Below are 12,729 nucleotides of genomic sequence, written 5' to 3' on the forward strand. Positions count from 1 at the left end.
AAGTAGCTGGAACTACAGGCGCGCGCTACTACACCCGGTTAGTTTTTTATTTATAGTGGAGATGAGGTCTCACCAAGTTGCCCAGGCGGGTCTCGAACCCGCGGGCCCAGGCAATCCACTCATCTCAGCCTCCCAAAGTGCTGGGATTACAGGCTGAGCCACCGAGCCCGGCCGTAGCTGCATTTTTTAACCTATTAATCAATTTTAACAAAACAAAAATAACACTCATCCAGATGTTATGTGTCTCCTGATGAGGTATAATAGGAAGTATGCTCTACCACTTATGAAGTATTCTTGCAAAAAAAAAAAACCATGAATCTGAACAAAGTTTTTTATATCTAACTGCTCATTTATAGAAAATAAAAGGGAAAAAGAAATACATTAAATGAAATCCTAGGAATGAATCAGAAAAATTCATAATGTCTTAAATATTGCAGAACAAATGGCCTGTATTCTAACTGCTCATTTATAGAAAATAAAAGGGAAAAAGAAATACATTAAATGAAATCCTAGGAATGAATCAGAAAAATTCATAATGTCTTAAATATTGCAGAACAAATGGCCTTTGTCAACAAACACACTGTAGGAAATAAAATAGACAGAAAACTTACAGATTAAAAGTAACTTAAGATAATGTATAAACTTCATTTGGAACTGTAAAAAAAATTGTGAGACAATTGGAGAAATTTGAACACTAGATATTTGAAAATATTGTTACTGTTCATTTTATTTGGGTGCATTAATGATGTTGTTATGTTTAAAAGATTCTGTATATTTTAGATACACATCCAAGTGTTTATGGATAAAACTATATACTATCTGGGATTTACTTAGAAATAATCAGTTGTGAGGAATTGGGTGGGGACATAGATGAAATAAGATTGGGCATTTGTTGATAATTGTTGAAGTTGGATGATAAGTACATAGGCTTTACATTTTTTTTCTATTAAAGAAAGTCTAAGCTTTTTGTTATAAGCAACTGGAAGGATAAAGTTGTCATCACCTGAAATGGGGAAAGCTAAAGGTGGAGCAGGTTTGGTATAAAAAAAAGATAAATTCAATTTTAAGTATATTGAGTTTGAGATGTTAATTGGACATCCAAGTAGAGATATTGAATAGGCAATTAGATATACAAGTTTGAGATTTGGAAGAGAGATGTGGGCTGAAGATATGAAGTTGAGAATCATTGGCATATAGATGGTATTTATAGCAATGAGACAGGATGAGATCAAGAAAGGAGTGAGAGGATTGCTTGAGGCCAGGAGTTCGAGACCAGCCTGAGCAACACAGCAAGATTCCATTTCTACAAAAAATATAAAAAATTAGCTGGGCTGGGCTCTGTGGCTCAGCCTATAATCCCACGCCTTGGGAGGGTGAGGCGAGTGGATTGCCTGAGCCCGTGGGTTCGAGACCCGCCTGGGCAACTTGGTGAGACCTCATCTCTACAATAAATCAAAAGTAGTTCCAGCTACTTGGAAGGCTGAGGCGGAAGGATCGCCAGAGCCCAGCAGGGCGAGGCTGCAGTGGCTGGGAGCGACCACTGCACTCCAGTCTGGGTGACAGAGTGAGACTCTGACTCAAAAAAAAATAAAATAAAAAATTAGCTGGGCATGGTGGCCTGAGCCCAAAGCCCCAACTACTCGGGAGGCTGCGGTGTAAGGGCTTGACCCCAGAAGGTCAAGGCTCCAGTGAACCATGATTGTGCCACTGCACTTTAGCCTGGGTGAGAGAGAGAGAGAGAGAGAGAGAGAGAGAGAGAGAGAGAGAGAGAGACAGATGCTGTTTCCGTCCCCCACAAAAAAAAAAAAAGAAAGAAAAAAGAAAAACAAGAAAATGAAAGTAGCTAGAACTTGGAACATAATACATGGTTACTAAATATTCATTATTCTTTAGATTTTTTAATCAATAATTATATTTATTTGTATTAGAGTTATTTGTATATGTCTTATATCCTCTAGAGATTGTAAGTTCCTTGAAGCTAAAAATTAGATCTTGCTCATGTTTATACCATGCGTCCTCTCTTCCACCTCCATGGAGCCAATATGGTATCTTGCTTGTAAGTGAATTGAAATTAATCAATGAACTTGAGTTTGTGAGTAAATTTTCGGTCAAGGTTATGGGTTTTCTGACTTGCTCTGGCTTTGAGTTCGAGACTGTATGTGGTGAGCTTATATGTTAGCTGGGCCAAAATGTATTACTATTATTCTTGCCACTAGTTAGCATACTACCTCTGTGCAGCCCAGATCAGCCTTTGAGACCCAACTGTACCCAAGATGCTATAGAAGGGATATGGGTCAGGTGATTCAGAATGAAGTGGGAAGGGGCAGTGATGACATGGGAGATAGGATCCAAGACTAGGCACTGTATGCATGTGACATTATATATACACACACTTACCTTAGAAGATGAGTAAACATTTCACACTAGGACATGGTGGCTTCCTTGTCCTCTTAAGTGTTCTCTTATATTCTTTTTTATTTCTCAGCTCTAGAACATAAAAACTCCCTTCTCATCATTGGGATTTAAGAGTTTAGGAGTAGCTGCTTTTTTTTTTTTGTAATCTGCAAAACAAACTTTTCTCACCTTCTACCATCCTGGCTCTGACTTCTGGCAGTTTCCAAAGGCTCTAAGAATATTCCTTCTCTCACCCTCATCTTATTCCTATATTAGGTGCAAGTTAACGTTTTTTACAGTTTTGCTTAGTACCAAGTTTGCCCAGCTTCATTCTTGGATAACTTGATACTATTCTCTTTCTTCTTCTTTTTTTACATAGCCACAGTGTAATTATTCAGATCAGGGAAATAACACTGATTTAAAAACGATTATATAATCTATAGATCTTATTCAGACATCACTGGTGCTTTCATTAGAGTCATTTATAGAAGAAGGAAACCCAATTTCTGGTCCAGGATTCAATTCTGGATCACATGTTGCACTTCATGGTCTTGTCTTTACAGTCCTCTCAAATCTGGAACATTTCTTTAGTCTTTCTTCGTCATCCTTGGCATTGGCAACATATCTCTCTCTGCCCCTCCTCCCCACACTTTCTCACTCTCTCTTTTTTTCTTTCTCTCTCTTTGAAGAATATGGGCCATTTATTTGTAGAGCACCCTTCAGGGTCTATCTGATGCTTTCTCATGATTAGATTCAGGTTATGCATTTTGGGCAGAAATATAATTTTTTAGATTAAAAAATATAGTTTATTTAAAAATAAATTAGAATGAAAAAGAGAAGGCAGAGAGAAGATTCACCTCCACAAGGTGGGGAAGAGGGCCAAAGCCAGGAAGCATGGAGAGAGCCATAGCTCAAAGAGCAAATGACCACACCAGAGTCTAGCAAGGCAATGGCCCAGAAAGTGATGTTGTATCTTCAGTGCATCATTTCAAGTGACACTGTTGGCATTTTGTCCCAATACTGATGATGTTAACTAGTATCATTTAGTTAAGTTGGTGAATACCAGTTTTCTTCACTGCAAATTTACCACTTTTCTCTTTGTAATAATTCAGTACATTTTAGGAAGATACTTTGAGGCCATGTAAATACCCTCCTTTTTTACCACCAGCATCAATGATATTTATTTTGAATTATCTTTATTGTAAATATAACACATATAAAGTGAATAAGATATGAATGTATACATTTATGAATTATAAATAGTATACCTGAGTAATGCCCAAGTAATAAAAAATAGAACATTTCTGAGTACCTCACATGCCCCCTAATGAATTATAACACCACTATCCCCTCTAAAATTAATCATTCATTCTGACTTTTACTGTAATCTTGTTATTAAAACATTTTTATGATCTAGGAATACATCTTTACATATTAAAATTTAGTTTTGTGTTATGGAAAATCTTTTAACTGTAGTTAAATTCACATAACATAAACCTTACCATTATAACCATTTTAGCTTCAGTGACATTAAGTACATTTACATTGTTGTGCAACCATCACCACTACCCATTTCCAGAAATTTTTCCTTCTTTCTTTCTTTTTTTTTGTTACAGTCTCACTCTGTCGCCCAGGCTGGGGTGCAGTGACACGCTCACGGCCACTGCAGCTTCGACCTGCTGTGTTCAGGTGGTCCTTCCACCTCAGTCTTCCAAGTAGCTAGAACTACGGGCGTGTGCCACCATGCCTGGCTAATTTTTTGATTTATTGTAGAGATGAGGTCTTGCCAAGTTGCCAGGCTGGACTTGACCTCCTGGGCTCGGGCAATCCTCTTGTCTCCATCTCCCAAAGTGCTGGGATAATAGGCATGAGCCACTGCGCCTGGCCTCCCAGAACTTTTTCATCATCCCAAACTGAAACTTATTAAACAACTCCTCACTTCTCCCTTCTCCTAGCTCCCAGCAACCACCATTCTATTTTCTGTCTCTATGAATTTCCTTTTTTTAGGTACCTCATATAAGTGGAATCATACAATATTGCCCTTTTATGCTGGCTTATTTCACTTAGCATACTGTTTTCAAGGTTCATTAGTGCTAGGACATGTTGATATCACTCAATTTTTATCCTCTCATACTGGCTTGCAGGAAGTTAGATGTTAGAAAGGAAACTGAGCTGGAGGAGGAGAATCAGGGTCTCTAGAGTCACAGGAAGAGAATTTTAAGGAGGAGAGAATTGGCAACGACATCAAACAGCATCAAATATAATGAGGTAATTTGACAAGAAAATTTTGGAATCAGCCATTAAACATTTTAGAGTAACTGCTTTGTGTCTGGAATTGTGCTGGGCACTCAATTTATGGAGGTTGAAGGCAGATTGCAAAGGTAGAGAAGTAGAATGGAGATGCTACTCCAAGGTGGAGATACGAGTACTTCTGTAAGAAGAGGGAGGAAGTCAGAAGAAAGGGAGATGGCATCAATATTCAAATAGGCAGGAATTCCACAGTTTTCTTCCTTCTTATATCACACTTTTCTGTTTCTTCCTTTCCCTTTCCAGGTAAATGATTCCTGGGATTTGAGTTCTTTGGACGAAATATTTGTTTGTTAGTTTTGTTTTTGAGTTGTTGTCTTACTCTGCTGCCCAGGCTGGAGTGCAGTCACATGTTCAGCCACTGCAGCCTCGACCTGCTGGGCTCAGGCGCTCCTTCCACCTCAACCTTCCAAGTAGCCTTCCAACCACAGATGTGCGCCACCACACCCAGCGAATTTTTTGATTTATTGTAGAGACAAGGTCTTGCCAAGCTGCCCAGGCTTGTCTTGAACCCCTGGGCTCAGGCAATCCTCTCACCTCCACCTCCCAAAGTGCTGGGATTACAAGCGTGAGTCACCACACTCAGCCTGGATGGAATATTTGAAAAGATGGAGAGGAGAAAACTGCAGCTAATACTGCGGTCAAAACTGTGCTTGGTATTGTGTTTCTGAGAGAGGGTCAATCTTTCTCACAGCTGATTGGCTGGCCTGGAAATTAAGATACCTGAAAGGGGCAGCTGTGTGCCGAGTTGGCATAGTGCTGCTAGTGTGCCTCCAGAGCTTCATCTGTACCTAGGTGTGGCAGAGTTGGGGTCTCTGGAAAGTTCAGAAAGAGGTTAAAATGAATAGGGGTGATAAACCAAATGTGATGTACACATACAGTGGAATATTATTCAGCCTTAAAGACAAAGGAATTTCTGATACATGTTACAACATGGATGAAACTTGAAGATTCACAGAATGAAGTAAGCCAAAAGAACAAATATTGTATGATTCCACTTATATAGGATACTAGAGTAGGCAGATTCATAGAAACAGAAAATATAATGGTGGTTGCCAGTGGCTGGGGAAAGGGAGGAATGGGGAGTTATTGTTTAATGAGTTATAGAGCTTCAGTTTGGGAAGATGAAAACATTCTGGAGATGGGTGGTTGCACAATAATGTGAATATACTTAATGCCACTGAACTGTAAACTTAAACATGGTTAAAATGGTACATTTTATGCTATATATATTTTACCACAATTAAAAAAGATGAACAAGAGGAATGTGGCAAAAATGTTAACAATATGTAAATCTAAGTGAAGTGTCTATGAGAGGTAATTATACTATTTTTGAAACTTTTCTGTTGCTCTGAAATTTTTTCAAAATAAGAAGTTTACTTAAGAAAATTAACAGGAAGAAGTTCTGTAAAGATAAGATAAGATACACATCAGTTGGCATTGCTTCTGCTGGGATTGCAGGTATCTACAATTGTATCAGCCTAGAGCTAGGAGGTTAATATAGTACCAAAGCAATTAATGACTGCCTTAAGCAATTTGATTTTCACATTTTTAATTATATCATCACCTTTTTGTTGACTTAGTTTCTTCATAAGGTTGTGATTATGAAGTTGACAATTTTGCAGTTTCTTCTGATTTCTTTACATTATTTTAATTATTATGAGTCCTTAGAACACTAGGGACACCCATATTCAGTATTCAGATAAAAATACATTTTAAAACAAAAAAACAAAGCTTTATGTCAACTCTTTTGTAGTTTGTCACTCCTCCTCCTCAGTCATGGATATATAAAACCTCTGCAGTTATACAGATTGGGTTCAAGTTCTGTCTCTGAAACACTGTACAAATTAATTCATCTCTCTAAGCCTTAGTTTACTCATAGGTAACCCTCATAGAGTTATGAGGCTATTAGGTAATATAATAAATGTAAAGCAGCACACTATCTGCCATATAGTAAAAATGTAATACATGAGCCGGGCTCGGTGGCTCAGCCTGTAATCCCGCGTCTTTGGGAGGCTGAGGTGAGTGGATTGCCTGAGCCCGCGGGTTCGAGACCCGCCTGGGCAACTTGGCGAGACCTCATCTCTACAATAAATCAAAAATTAGCTGGGCGTGGTAGCGTGTGCCTGCAGTTCCGGCTACTTGGAAGGCTGAGGCAGGATTGCCGGAGCCCAGCAGGTCGAGGCTGCGGTGGCCGGGAGCAGCCACTGCACTCCAGTCTGGGTGACAGAGTGAGACTCCAACTCAAAAAAACAACAAAAAAAATGTAATGCATGTTATTAATTAATTTTATTATTGGTATATGATTGGACATGGTTGTGTAGGTCCAAGTGCAACAGAAGGTGGGCTAGGGGTCAGAATCAATTATAGATTAACTACAACTAAGCATGTGATACTTTAATATTACAGTTTAAAAGAGATATATAATTGTTTTTCTATCATTAGATTCAGTACTTGTCAGATTTTCCCAAGTAGAGTTCTCCACCACTGAGCTCTAAAACTGAGTTTCTTTAGGACCATGAAGCAAATTTAAAGGTTAGTAAATAATAACTATGACGGAAAGATGGGCATGGTGGTGTGTGCCTATAGGCCCAGCTATTTGGGAGGCTGAGGCAGAAGAATCATCTGAGCCCAGTTCAAGGCTGCGGTGAGCTTTGTTTCTGTTATTGCATTCCAGCCGTGGTGACAGAGTAAGACTTGGACACAAAAAACAAAACGAAACAAAATAAAACACAAAAAACCCCCAACAACCTGTGAGGGAAGAATAAAGTGGCTGGAGTTCTTTTGCTTTGAGAAGCCTGTGAGGAAACCTCAGAAAAAGACGGAAAGATTGTCACGTAGCATTTATGTTTGTTATCTGATTGGTTAAAATATATTATGGAATTATAGGACAAAATGAGATTACCTCAATTTAGTGACATCTATCCAGATTTTAGAGGTACCAGTTAAAGACAACATGAAGCTGGCTCGGTGGCTCAGCCTGTAATCCTGCACTTTGGGAGGCTGTGAGTGGATTGCCTGAGCCCGCGGGTTCGAGACCCGCCTGGGCAACTTGGTGAGACCTCATCTCTACAATAAATCAAAAAATTAGCTGGATGTGGTAGCGCATGCCTGTAGTTCCAGCTACTTGGAAGGCGGAGGCAGAGGGATCGCCGGAGCCCAGCAAATTGAGGCTGCGGTGACCGGGAGCATGCCACTGCACTCCAGTCTGAGGGACAGAATGAGACTCCAACTCAAAAAAAAAAAAGACAACATGAGAGGAAATGGTGGTTAGCTGTAGAATAAAGGATTTAGAAGATTAGAAGAAAAATTTCTGACAGTGAAGTTTGTTAAACTTTAAAGCAAATTAACATAGTATCTGGTGAAGTTTTTTTCTCTGGGAAAACTTTAGAGGTAATTAGATTTCTCTGTCTAAGATGGCTTAGATAAAGATGTACCTATAAATAGGTAGATGTGCTAGTGGTCCTTTGCAGTTTAGGAGTCAATAAAAGCTTTGGGCTCATGTAGCTGCCATCAGTCACAGCCTTAGTGGGTAACAGTTCTGCTTGTAGTTTCTGTTTTTCTGGATCATTTAATGATGAATTTCATTGCCACACTGCCTTACAAGGAATTCAGTTTTTCATCACAGTCTTTTTTTTAAAGGATCCTTGTTTTATTTAGTGATGAGAATGGTTTAGGCTCATTTATTTATCTATTTGTTTTTAGTCATGTTTGTTGTTTAATTTCCCTTTTTAGTTTTATGAGTTTTGAGTAACAGTTTTTTTGTCAAATAATCAAAAAGACCTCTTTATGTTTCACTTGGGGAGGGAGAAATGCAGTAGCAGGTTGGGGAATAAAAAAAGATGGTGACTTTGGGGATTTTATGGGTATCAAGGTCACAACTTGTCCATAACAGAACCTAGTTGTTTGTGCTCTTTCAAAGTGAGCAGATGAACTCACTTTGTCCATCTAGTGTAGTTAATATTGACTTGACCAGGTCCTCTTAGGATTACATGTATTTGGTCACTGGTCTTCTGCAGCATTAGGAGTGGAGACTGAGAGGAGTCAATTATAAATAATTTTAAGATTAAGACGTGAGATGTGTCTCTGTGTGGTCCATTTCATTTTAGTTTTGCTAATAAAACATTCTGGAGCCGGGCTCAGTGGCTCAGCCTGTAATCCCGCGCCTTTGGGAGGCTGAAGTGAGTGGATTGCCTGAGCCCGCAGGTTCGAGACCCACCTGGGCAGCGAGACCTCATCTCTACAATAAATCAAAAAATCAGCCGGGCGTGGTAGCGCGCACCTGTAGTTCCAGCTACTTGGAAGGCTGAGGCGGAAGGATCGCCGGAGCCCAGCAAGTCGAGGCTGCGGTGGCCGGGAGCGGCCACTGCACTCCAATCTGGGCGACAGAGTGAGACTCCAACTCAAAAAACAAACAAACAAACAAACAAACAAAAAAACATTCTGGGGACCCTAATTATATTCAAGTTATAGCAACAATAGAGTCTAGAGTTTTCAGGACAGTTTGATTTCAAAGAGCCAGTCCTTTTGTTCCCATAAATAACATATACACTGACAACATGCTTTGATTTTGTTTTGGAAAATATGATCATGGTAGTGTATAGCAGCAGGGAGAAGACTGGTAGGAAGCTCCATTTCAGCTTTATCTATATCAAGTGCTGGATTGGACACTTACAGAAATGGAGAATCATGGTTGCACTGTACCTAAATAATCTGAGCTTGGGATAGAGAGAAAAAATTACCTCCTACTGAATGCCTACTATGTACTCGTATATGCTTGGTACTGTGCAAGGTGCTTTCCCTATTGACAGCTGCTCTGGCTAGAATTCTATCCCAGATCCAATCAGACTAGGGAAAAAAAAAAGTCAAAAGTAGACAAACAAACACATATGCGTCATGGAGCCTAGTTCATTAATACTTGTCACAGATGCCACACCCTCTATAAGACACTGGCACCATAATTAGGATAATAGAATCTAGGGGCTTGGGGGGGGATCTTTGAGGTCATCTGGTTAAGAAGGGTCGGCAGCTGTTCTCTTCACCATGAAGTTTGAGAATCATGGTGCTCAATTCTCTCTGAGGGAGGTGCAAAGTGTATCTGGGGCTGTGATCTCTGTAGGATGCAATCCCATAAAATATAGGGCAACAATAAACAAATGTGAAGCTTGAAATACGTCCTAGGCTGGGAAGGGCAATGGGAAGAAATATGGCTTACTGGAGCCCTCAGACATTGTAAAAACAAAAAACACCCCCTTCCCCAAACTGCCAGAGACATAATGTCAGGCCCTTGAATTCAGGGTATAGGCTCACAAAAGGAACCCTGATCAACACAGGTTAACCCTGTGTTAGAGAGGAAAGGGTCTTCTCTCTTCGATTCCACCAGCTCAGAAGTACTAGCCATTCTCAATCCTCTTCTTTGCCCTTTTATTAGAAAGCCGGGAAACTCTCTTCTCTGTGGAAGAGGGTGACGGAAGGGACCTTACGGTGCATGGACGATAGAAAGCAAGTAGAGATGCCCAAATGTTTGAGTATGGTTAATACAATAGTCCTGGAGGCAGGGGACTATATTTCACGCCCTCTCAAGGTCCCTTCGGTTCAAGGATACTGTCATTCTCTGGCTCTACTAGGGGGAGGGCCTGCAACGTCCGTGCTGCCATGGAAACGCGCCGCCGTCTTCCTTTTTCTGACGTGGGGCGGGGCACTCCGCCTCAGCCACCTATCATCCACAGAATTTCTTGAGTGGCGGGTAGCAGCAGCGAATGGGCGATCCGACATTGCGTGACGCGACGAGAAAAGGGGGAGTTCACGGCCGGTGGCGGCGGTGGCGACAGCGGCGACCTGGGGATCGAGCTGGAGGGACCTGGGGAGCGTGCAGAGACGTCTAGCTCGAGCGCTGGGGACCTCCCGCTGGGATGCCTGGTACTGTTTGGAGAAAAATGAGGGCGCGGTCGGCTCTGAAGACCTGGGTTTCGGGTCTGAAGGGATGGCTGACCGGAGGGGGCGGGGTGGCAAGCATGGCGGCGGTGACGGGGAAGGGGTTGGAGGGCCTGAGGAGGGGGTGGGGAAGCGGTAGCTAGGAAGGCTGGGTGGTCGTGAGGAAGCCTAAAAGGCTGCGAGAGTTCTGGCGAAGAAAGATTACAAGCAGCCTTTTGGGGTATGGTAGAGGCGCCAGAAGGATGTAGAGAGAGTTGTCGGGGGGATACAAAAAGGGGCGGGGAGAGAAGAGGTTAGGAAGGAGGGGAAAGGGTGTCTACGGGAAGGTGATGAAAAAGGGAGGGAGGGTTAGGTCGGTTTATTGTAAATAACGAGGAATCGGGGGCTTGGAGGCATGGTAGGGAAAGTACTTGCAGTGGTTATAGATATAATGTTCTAATTGGAGGAGTCCTGGATTGGTCCCCTTTCCCTGCTCTTTACTTCCGCTCCCATTATTTAGGCTCAGACTGCGTGAGGAAGGCTAGTAGGTTACACAGAACTGATCTTTTGTTATTCCATTCCAGGGGAGCAGATGGACCCTACTGGAAGTCAGTTGGATTCAGATTTCTCTCAGCAAGATACTCCTTGCCTGATAATTGAAGATTCTCAGCCTGAAAGCCAGGTTCTAGAAGATGATTCTGGGTCTCACTTCGGTGTGCTCTCTCGACACCTTCTTAATCTACAGACGCACAAAGAGAACCCTGTGTTGGTGAGTTATCTCTTGTTTAAAAATGACTGAGCAGGTTTTAAAAACAATCTAGAGCAACCAGCAAACATAAGTATTTAGAAGAACACTATCTTTTGGATAAAGTTGGTTGGAAAACTGAAATCAACCTGTACACAAATAGTGTGTCTCATTTTGGACTATTTCATATATAGTGGGATATTATGTGTGTATATTTTCTAGGATGTTGTGTCCAATCCTGAACGAACAGCTGGAGAAGAACAAGGAGACAGTAATAGTGGGTTCAGTGAACATTTGAAAGAAAATAAGGCTGCAGGTGAGATATTTAAAGCTATCAGTCTCCTTTACATTTTTTGGGTGTTCTTGTTGGAGCTGAGGGGATTTAAACGTTTTTTATGTGCATGCGGGGGTCTCTATCAGCCAGGCTGGAGTGCAGTGGTATGATCATGGCTCACTACAGCCTCCACCTCTTGGGCTCAAACTATCCTCCTTCCTCATCCTTCCAAGTAGCTGGGACTACAGGCACATGCCACCATGCCTGGCTGATTTTTTTGATTTTTTTAAATAGAGAAAAGGTCTCACTATTTTGCCCAGGCTGATCTTGAACTCCTGGGCTCAAGTAGTCCTCCTGTCTCTGCTTCTCAAAGTGCTGGAATTACAGGCTTGAGCCACAATGCCCAGCCTTATTTAAACTTTATGTGGTTGTAGTGAATGCATGTAAGGAAGCCTGGTGCAGAATCTGGTACATAGTAGGCTCCCAAAAGTTGATGTTCTCATTTCACTGATTGAATTGGCATTGTGTGTATTCCTGATTTTGTATTAAAGTTTAGTGGTAAATGCCTTTTGTGCTAATATCCAGTTCTTTTTTTCAGACGCTATAGATTCTTCTCATATGGATGCATGTGGTTCCATCAGTCAGGTCATTGAACAGTTACCTCAGCCAAACAGGACAAGCAGGTATAAACACTGAAGGCATTTATTCAAATTTATTAACAGATCAGTTCTTTTATCAGTACCTGTTGCCTCATCCTGGGGATAAAGGGATTGATTAATCTTTTTTTTTTGTGATTGAATTAGTATTGTGTTAGTACTGATAGGTGGAATCTCTTTTGTGAAGGTAAAATAACATTTTTTTATACCTATTCAAATTGTGATCTGTCTTGTATACGCGAAGCAAAATAAGAATTCCTCATTCTTAGCACAGAGATGACTTTTTTTTTGATCTGTGGTCTCACTCTGTTGCCCACGCTAGAGTGCTGGACTGCAGTGGCATGATCATGGCTCAATGCAGCCTTGGCCTCCTGGGTTCAGGTGATCCTTTGGCCTCAGCCTCTTGTGCAACTGGGACTACAAGTGCGTGCCACCACGCC

At 41.3% G+C, this 12,729-nt stretch overlaps 1 protein-coding gene across 2 annotated transcripts in view; it reads left to right on the plus strand.

The window, feature by feature from the left end:
* Positions 1-12,729, plus strand: part of TP53BP1 (tumor protein p53 binding protein 1) — a 118,157-nt gene that overhangs the window by 16,681 nt on the left and 88,747 nt on the right. The window contains exons 2-5 of one of the 2 annotated variants that reach the window (XM_008059625.1): positions 10,431-10,620; positions 11,199-11,383; positions 11,582-11,675; positions 12,232-12,316. In XM_008059625.1, coding sequence (XP_008057816.1) covers positions 10,614-10,620; positions 11,199-11,383; positions 11,582-11,675; positions 12,232-12,316 — 371 coding nt within the window. In that variant the 5' untranslated portion in view covers positions 10,431-10,613. The remainder of the gene's footprint in view (positions 1-10,430; positions 10,621-11,198; positions 11,384-11,581; positions 11,676-12,231; positions 12,317-12,729) is intronic. The other variant, XM_021713138.1, reaches the window with a different exon arrangement.

The sequence above is a fragment of the Carlito syrichta genome, unplaced genomic scaffold, assembly GCF_000164805.1.
Source record: "Carlito syrichta isolate Samal-C Ts95f unplaced genomic scaffold, Tarsius_syrichta-2.0.1 Scaffold304305, whole genome shotgun sequence".
NCBI classification, from domain to species: domain Eukaryota; kingdom Metazoa; phylum Chordata; class Mammalia; order Primates; family Tarsiidae; genus Carlito; species Carlito syrichta.